General features: G+C 35.7%; 1 protein-coding gene across 1 annotated transcript; it reads left to right on the top strand.

The window, feature by feature from the left end:
- The first annotated feature begins 4812 nt into the window (after positions 1 to 4812).
- On the top strand, positions 4813 to 5751 carry LOC121149166 (vomeronasal type-1 receptor 48-like). Its single transcript, XM_040969639.1, has one exon. The coding sequence runs from the start codon at positions 4813 to 4815 to the stop codon at positions 5749 to 5751; it is 939 nt and encodes a 312-aa protein (XP_040825573.1).
- The last annotated feature ends 3426 nt before the right edge of the window (positions 5752 to 9177 follow it).

The raw sequence follows: 9177 nt of genomic DNA, 5'->3' as shown, positions 1-9177 counted from the left end.
AACCAAAGAAATATCTTTTGGGAGTAATGTGGAGATGTTCAGAAAACCAAGAAAGAAAAGTATGGGCAAATTACTTAGGAAAAGACTAAAATACATTCAAATTCCTTAGACAGATATTAGTGTATGATGCTTTACAGCAATTTGTCACTACTCCCTAAGCATAGTATACTCACTAAACAATTTGCCACAAAAATCCTGCTCTCCTACTATGTACCAGATACTCTTGTTGGTGTTAGGGACTGAAGAGTAAAGGAAAGGGAAACAAATCAATGCTTCTCATTGTTGACCGAGCAGTTTTACCTCTATTATCATTTCTTAAACTTCCCATCCCAGTCTTCCTTTCCAATGTGATTAATGCTGTTTATTTTATTGAGACATTTTAAGTAATTTCATTTTCAACTCTGATCTCTGAGATTATCTTGTCTGGTAGATCTCCTTAAGGATCCAGCAGTAGTGCAGAAATTTTCATGAATTAATGTTCTTGCTTTCAATAATAATGTGAAATGGCAAAACTGTGAGGATTCTCTCAGCCACCCTCAAAAGTCTATATTATTCATTTACTGAAGACATGATAATTAAAAATAATTGCTTTCCAAAGTTTGTTAAACAGTATAGGGTAATAATTTTGAATTGTAAAATGTTGATTACAGGACACAGCATTTCAGTTAGACTCAAAGTATACATTTTGCTGACTAAGTGACTGCATGTGATCACATTGAATAAAGTATTATGGCTTTCTATTTTGCATAGCGAAGAGCTTTTTAGTGGTGATGGCATCTTTTTTCGCCTAGTGTTAAAATCCTGACTTCCTGTATTAAAATACCGGTGTTAGAGAGTCTGGTGCATGATTCTGATTTCCACTTCTGGTTAACATAATCCCTGGAAGGGAGCAGCTGAAGCTTCATGTAGCTCATTTCTTGCTACCCATGGAAGTCATGTGGATGAATTTCCTTGGTCACAACATCATGCAAACTCAGACTGAGCCATCATAGTCTTCTGAGGCAGTAAGCTAGTACATAGAAACTCTTTCTCCATGAATTTCTGCTTCTCAATGAATGTGTTCATTTACACATACATACATAAAGAAATGTATTTCAACAAAAACATACATTGGCTAGTGAGGATATATTAATTAGTTTGACCAAATAATCAAAATGAAGGATAGCAACAGCTCTACAGCGTGAGCCTGAAAAGGCAAGCCCAGTATATCTAGTTTCCTAGAAGCCTCCATTTATAAAACCAGCACTCATATATGACTGGGAAGGTAGGTCCTCACACAGCTCCAATTGGTAACAGTACAATAATGAGTCAAAGATAATACATGAAGGTAATCAAGAGACTGTCAGTGTGCAGGTGGGGATATGCTTGTGAAGAAGATCGGCATCACCACTTTAGAATCAGGAGGTGTTGTATTTATAAAGGGGATCATAGATGCAGCTGTTCCACTCATGTAAAAGCTTCAATCTTTGGTAAGTAAGAAAGTAAGGTCGCTGCTGGATATAGCCGGTAGGCTAATTCTTGTACTTCTGAGTGTGTGAAACAAAGTGACTCTCAGTGAAACTTGCAGAGAAGGCTGAGGGTGATGTGGCACAAGACAGGAGAGTGGGTGTGGCGTCTTTAGTAAGCCATTTGAACCTTATCCTGTGTGCTGTTGACATGGAATCTACCCTTTCTCTTCCAGGGAACTGCATTGTCCTGAAGAGGAGGAAATGCAGCCTGCATTCTGCTACCAATGCCGATGCACTGGGATAGGGATGTTTCTTATTGGATAAAAATATCTCTTCTTATGGAGGAGTGGAAGAGGGTCCATTTCCTGATTTACAGGTGCTTATTTTTCCCTGAGTTCCACACAGGAGAATCAGTTGGGATGTCATCATGAGTCCCCTGGATAGTGGGGCTCTCTTGAGAAACCAGCTGTGGCCTGAACTTGTCATGAAGTTAAGCTTATTGTTTTCCTGTTGTCAGTTAACAAGGCCTGAGAGCAGACAACCTGTCCAGGCAGGCCTTCCTCAGAGAAATGAGTCCACAGGTGAGAAGAGTGGTAGCCAGATGCTGTTCAATGATGTCTCCCAGATTCCAGGAAAGTTCACCTTTTCCCTCAAGTGGATATTCTTCTAAAGATGACAGGCCAAAATTGTGCTGCTTCTAGAAGTGAAGTGAGAATAATTGGCCTGTAAGGAGATGAGCTAGTACAATCTCCTCACTATAAACACCTGTTGAGAATTTATTTCACTATGGAGTCCCATCAGAGGCTTAACTTGGTGAGTGTCTCTGTGGCTTCTAGGATGAAGCAGTCTATCTTTCAGTGTAGCATTAAGAAAATTTTCCACTCATGATATGAATCTTAGATTAATGAATTCTATAATTTCATGAATTACAGAAGAACATGAGTGAATAGGTTTGCATGATTCTAGTTCTATATTTCTGCTGGCTTGAATTGTAATTGCACATGCTGTCATTTATTGCAGCATTTTTAAATTTAACTTCTTCATTGATTTCAATTTTCTCTAATGAGATATAACACACCCGAACTGACTCAGTACATTTTGGTGATATTGCATAACAATGATAAATTTCATTTAACTTCTATTCAGTGTTCTTAAACAGGAAATTTGGAGCAGAGGGCACAATTTTTACCTTTTTAAAAACTCAGTACTTGACAGGTAGCTCTGGCTATAGCCTTCCTGTTTTAGTGGTTTCTAGGTTGGCATGTGTGAAATCTTTAAAGTGCACTTTCACTTCTCTTTCTTGTAACTGTGATTCTGTTGGTATTAACAATCCAGTTCTATGCAGCACTTGAAAATTCACAAATTATGATTCATATTAACTTACCTTGCTGCAGTTTTTATCTCCTACTTTACACTGAATTTTTGCTACCTCTGTTTTTGTTTTCTTTCTCTTGATGCTTCTGTAAACACAGTTTGCACATTCTCATGATTAATGCTGCATTTTTCATTTTTCTGCATTATGCACATTTCAAAGAACAGCTGATGCATTGCAGATAATCAATGCTGTTAGATCCTTATCCTCTTTATTCTTCTAAAACTTGTCCATTTTATTAAGAAAAATATCCTTGAGTCAAACCTATTATAGTGGAAAAAATTTTTATTGGTTGAGTCTGCGGCTGACTGAATTTTGCCAATCAGCACCATCAACCTATTCACACATACTTGTTCATCAAAAGTTCTTGTTACGTTTTAGTGTTATAAATGTTGTCATATGTCTACAAATGCTTCTCCCTATAAATATGATAAAACTTATGAGATGCTGGATTAAGAAAATGTTGATATTCTTATCTGTCACCATTTTGTCATTAATTTTCTTTCCTGAGTGGCTCATCATATATGAATATTGCAATACCATTACATATTTACTTATAATTATTGTAATAGATTATTTTTTCCTTAAGTGTGTTACTAAATGAGTTGATCATGATCATTCAGATGTGGAATCAGTCAATCATTTAGTGAGTTCAAAGGTGATACACAATTCTTTTGTTTTGCTAGATTAAGCTCTGGAGAATGTTTAGCATCGATTTAATCAACAATGGATTGATTCCTACATTACCACACGGCATGTCATGTGGTTGTGAAAAGGTTTTCTATTTCTGTGGTCTATTTCAGAATTTGAGTCATTTTAAATATATATATATATGTGTATGTGTTAGAGAGAGAGAGAATGAGAGAGAGAGAAACTTGCAGCAGTTCCTCTAAAAGGCCCAGGGGCAGTTGATATGGAGATCAATAAACAGGAAATCTCTTGGTTGACAGGTTCAGATAAACCATGGGCTAGAGTATCAGAAGCCCTTACTGTTGAAATGCAAATGGCTCAAGCCCTCCCCTGGATGCCTAAGACCTTCTTTTAAAAGTCTGATGCTGTTAATGAACTTTTGCTATTGACCATCAGTCAGTTGTTCATGTATGTCATTGTCAGGCTCTGTGTACCAAGTCCATCGCTGGAGGACAGTGAATATATAGTGGAGGACATCCACAATATATTGCTGGAGGACAGTATATATATAGTGAATATACACATGTATTTATACATGCATATATAGCATTATACACACAAATATATATAGCAAAAATGCCTATCTACATATATATTTGATATATATATATGCATGTATGTGTGTGTTTACAGAGAAACGATTTCAAAATAGTTGGGAAATTAAATTAAATTAAAATTGTATTGTCTTATTGAAAATTTATTTTTTTAAAGATTTATTTTTATTATTATTATTATTTCATTGGAAAGGCGGATATACAGAGAGCAGGAGAGACAGAGAGGAAGATCTTCCGTCCGATGATTCACTCCCCAAGTGAGCGCAACGGCCCATGCTATGCCGATCCGAAGCCAGGAGCCTCTTCCGGGTCTCCCACGCGGGTGCAGGGTCCCAAAGCTTTGGGCCATCCTCGTCTGCTTTCCTGGGCCACAGGCAGGGAGCTGGAAGGGAAGCGGGGCTGCCGGGATTAGAACCGGCGCTCATATGGGATCCCAGGCGTGCAATGTGAGGACCTTAACCACTTGCGCCACCGCGCTGGGCCCGAAAATTTATTTTGAATTATCTAAACAGAGAGTTGTTTTTAAAGCTTCAAAAATGATATATACTGATCAATTATCATATGTTAGAGAATAAGTAAAGCAGATATTTTACTATCAATAATTTTAGTAACCATTCAAAGTTTATTAAAGTAGTGGGTAAAATTAAAAGGATGATTTTGCATGAGTTTCATATAAACAAAGAAATATGGTGACATGCAATCTCTGTTTTCTTTCATAGGTGTCTGAAATATTTTCAAATATGCTGAGATGAACAAAATATCCAGTAATGTTATCACTGAAAAATGTGCATTTTTCCAAGCTGGCATTGGTATCTTAGCCAATACCTCCCTTCTTCTCTTCCACATCTGCACAATTCATCAAATTCATAGACCTAGACCAACAGACATGATCACCTGTCAGCTGGCTTTTGTCCATATAGTGATGCTACTTATCACTCTAGATATTTCATCTGCGGACATATTCAAATCCCTGGAATTTTCAAATGAATTAAATTGTAAACTTATGCTGTACATGAATGGAGTGTCTAGAGGTCTCTCCATCTCTGCCACCTGTCTGCTGAGCATTGCTCAGGTCATCACCATCAGTCCCAGCTCCTTCTATTTGGCAACATTTAAACATAAACTCACAAAACATGTTACCATTGCTTTCTTCTGTATTTGTTGCCTCAACCTCTGTTTCAATAGCAACATGATCATCTACACTGTAGCTCATTCCAACAGGACCAATCTACTCAATGTCAGTAAGTACTGCTCACTCACCTCAATTAATTCCATTGTCAGGGCACTATATCGCATGATTAACTTGTCCCAGAAAATCTTTTTTGTAGGAATGATGCTGTTGTCCAGCATGTACATGGTGATTTTCTTATACAGGCATCAGAGGAAGTCTGAGTACCTTCACAGCATGAGCATTTCCCCAAGAACCTCCCCAGCAAAAAGGGCCACCTGCACTGTCCTATTGATTGTGAGTTTCTTTGTGATTATGTCCTGTGTCGATATCATCATCACATCCTTCTTATACACATTGTGGAAATATGAGCCAGCTGTACCGCATATCCAGAGTCTTATGGGAAACATGTATGCCACTGTCAGTCCTTTGGTGTTTATTAGTTCTGATAAAAGAATAGTTGATATTCTGAAAAAAGTAATCAAAATGTTCCAAACATTTCAAGAGTTGATAAATTAAGTCAGAAAGATAAAATAAATCATTTGGGAAATATTCAAGCATCCATAATTTTCAATGTGATAGATTATGCATAATTTTACAAGCGTATCATTTATTTTCACTTTTTCATAGCCAAAATCTATATGCTTTATTTCAAAGTTTTCCATATACTGAAATTTCTTCCTCTGTAAATTTTTGTGTAGAGGAATATATTTGCTGCGTATGTTCATGAGCTCTTTATAACACCTAAATCTTAATTCTCCTTACTTACAAATAAATCAAAATTTACCTTTGATTGTTGAATGCCGAGCAACTATGTGTCCAATTCTAGCTTTAACTGTACTCTGTGTTAAGATAATTATTATCTCTATTTAGACACTCTATAAGCTCACTGAAATGTTTTTAGATACTTATGTGTTTTTCACAAATATTTCTTCCTCCTTGATAGTACATAATATAGACATTATTTCAATATTTTTCTTAAATTTCCCATTATTGGGGCCTGAGTGATTGCTAAAGTGCTTGCCTTGCATGCACCTGGGAGAACATATGGGCACCACACTATATCCCAGTGACCCCACTTCCCATCCAGCTTCCTGCATGTAGCCTGAGAAAGCACCTGAGAACAGCCCAAAGCAATTGTACCCTGCATCCGCATGAAAGACCCAGAAGAATCTCCTGGCTTTTGTGTTTGGATCAGCTCAGCTCAGGACATTGCCTCCAACTGGTGAGGGAATCAGCAGACAAATATTTTCCTCTTTTCTCATCTCCTTTTTGTTTATCTGACATTACAATACAAATAAGTAAATATTTTTTTAAAAAATATTGACCCTGTAAGCTCCTGAATTTATAGATTTGTATCTTCTGGTCAGTTTTGGAAACTTACATAATATAAATGATTATAATGCTGTCTTTAATTTCTTTGTAGGAATATAATTTCTAATGTATTTCAAGTACCTTTGAATTCAATATATTTACCCTGACTGTGCTTAAAATCAGTCTATTTAAAAATGAATTTATTTGAGCCAAGCATGATAACATAGTGACAAAATTCCTTGCCTTGTTTGCCACAGGATCCCGTAAGCACTCCTGTTTTAATCCCAGCAGCCTTATTCCAATCCAGCTGCTGCTTGTGGCCTAGGAAAGCAGTTGAGAATAGCCTAAAGCCTTGGGATCCTGCACCTATGTGGGAGACCCGGAGGAGGCTCCCATGTCCTGGTTTTGGATCAGCTCAGCTCAGGTCAAAGCGGCTGCTTGGGGAGTGAAGCAGCAGATAAAAGATCTTGTTTTCTGACTCTCTAGCTCCGTATATATTTGACTTTCCAGTAAAAATAAAATAAATCTTTAAAAATGATTTTACTCATAGACCGTTAGCAAACTGAGTTTGTTCTCATGAGCATCACATGCTGTATATTAAATATATTCACTTAATTTCAGTATTTTACTTCTTTTAAATATGCACTTGATGCATATGATTTCATGTTATTTTATGATGGTTTTCTATATACATTTTATTGACTTACCTCTTTTAAATACCACTCTCAATTGAGAAGTTTTCTGATGTGGAATTTTATTTTGTTAGCTATGTAATGTGTGAAAAATAATTTATTAATTTTCATATGATTTCAGTGTCAGGTTGTAATGCTTGCAGTTAGTGAGTTTTAATTCCTTTTTGCTCTCCAATCTTTTTTTAATCCAAAATAGATTTGTGATATGCCTGAGAAATCTATAAGAATGGAAAACTTGTTCCTTAGTTTGCTCCATTCCGCAAAATCATTTATTTCACTTATGTTTTCTTTTGGATGTCCTCAAAATTCCATTCCAGCTTCTTTACGTGTTTTAGTGAAGCTAGTGGATGTTGAGAGTTTTAAACTTAATGCACGAGAAGTTGTTACACAATGTAGTACTTCATCCAGAAAAGTGCATTTTCTAGAAGTATACACATAACATTTCACAATTTCTGTAATACTTGAGCATATTTCAAGTGAAATATTTTTCATTTGTAATATACTTCTGCAGCATATAATAGAATATGATAATCTATGGAATATGTTAGTATGTAGAATATGATTATCTGTACTCTGTACAATCTGTTTTAATAAATGTAGGTAATTTCACATCTTATACAAATTTATTTCAAGTTACACTGTAGTATTAAACTAATACTGGTGGAATTATTCATATGAATTCAGGGTTTTATCTTCAAACATCATTTATCTTTATTAGCATTCCCATGAATTAACAACTTGATCTTCTTGGATTATCAAGTATGAAGAGGCAAATAAAATTACTGGAAATGAATTCAAGTAAATGTTCATAAAATTAATGCACAAAAATACATTGCTGAGATTATAAGTCCATATATTATGTGTGGATAGAAAATTTTGCTGAGGCAGACATATGGAATCTGTATCAAACTGACATATTATGGATGATGAATTCAAGAAGTGCAAACTACACTGGCTATCCTTAAATATTCACTTGATGAGACATTAGAAAAATACCCTCCTTGCAGGACAAAACCTTGGAAGTAACTCAGAGAAACAAAATACAGAATGTGAAAATAATGTTCTGGATTCATATGACAATATCAAGTGACCAAATGTAGACAGCCTAATGTCCCTGAAGTTGTGGACAAACAGAGTGAAATAGAAGGCTTGTTTAGTGAAGTATAAGTAGAATATATCCCTAATGTGGAGATGGAAAAAGACATTCAGGAATAGAAGGTACATGGCCAACTAATTGATACTATCAAGATCATATTTAGAACAATATATTATAGGCAGATAATCAACAATAAACATAAAGATTATAAAATATGCATGCTAGAACTGCCAGGTTGTATTTAGGGAATTTCCAATTGGGGTGAAAGCTGATTTGTCATCAGAAAGCCTACAGTATGGCAAAGAATAGAAGGACATAGTCCAGGTCCTGAAATAAGTCTGAAATATACAATGCTGTGTTCAGCAAACCTCTTATTTGTAAAGGAAGGTGAAATGAGGACCTGTGAACAAACAAACTGAAGAAACTTACCAGCAAAAATGTACCATAATGAAAGTGCTTAAAAAAGTAATACACAGAAAAATCAAGAATAATAATATAATAAAAGAAGGGAAAGGGAGATAATTTCCTGGTATACGTAAATGCAAAGTAAACTATACATGCTACAAAAACTTGTTCTAAAAGATGAAGGGCATTCTATAATGATTAAGGTATCAGTTCAACAGAGAAGTGTATAATATTCTTCAACACACTCCAACACTATATGAAACCCATGTCCATGATCACATTGATCAGAGAAAGTTTGAAAGCATTTGTACCTGGATCTGCAACTAGTTAAGAGTGCCATGTTCACTACTGCTGATTGAATGTTGTACTGTATGTATTATAGGAGATGATTTGATAAGAAGAAGAAATCAGAGGGATACAAATTAGCGAATATGGGCC

Source organism: Ochotona curzoniae, unplaced genomic scaffold, assembly GCF_017591425.1.
Source record: "Ochotona curzoniae isolate NIBS_2020 unplaced genomic scaffold, NIBS_Ocur_1.0 contig_1898, whole genome shotgun sequence".
Lineage (NCBI taxonomy): Eukaryota > Metazoa > Chordata > Mammalia > Lagomorpha > Ochotonidae > Ochotona > Ochotona curzoniae.
Note: the sequence above shows the minus strand (reverse complement) of the source record. Positions and strands in the feature narration are given on the sequence as shown.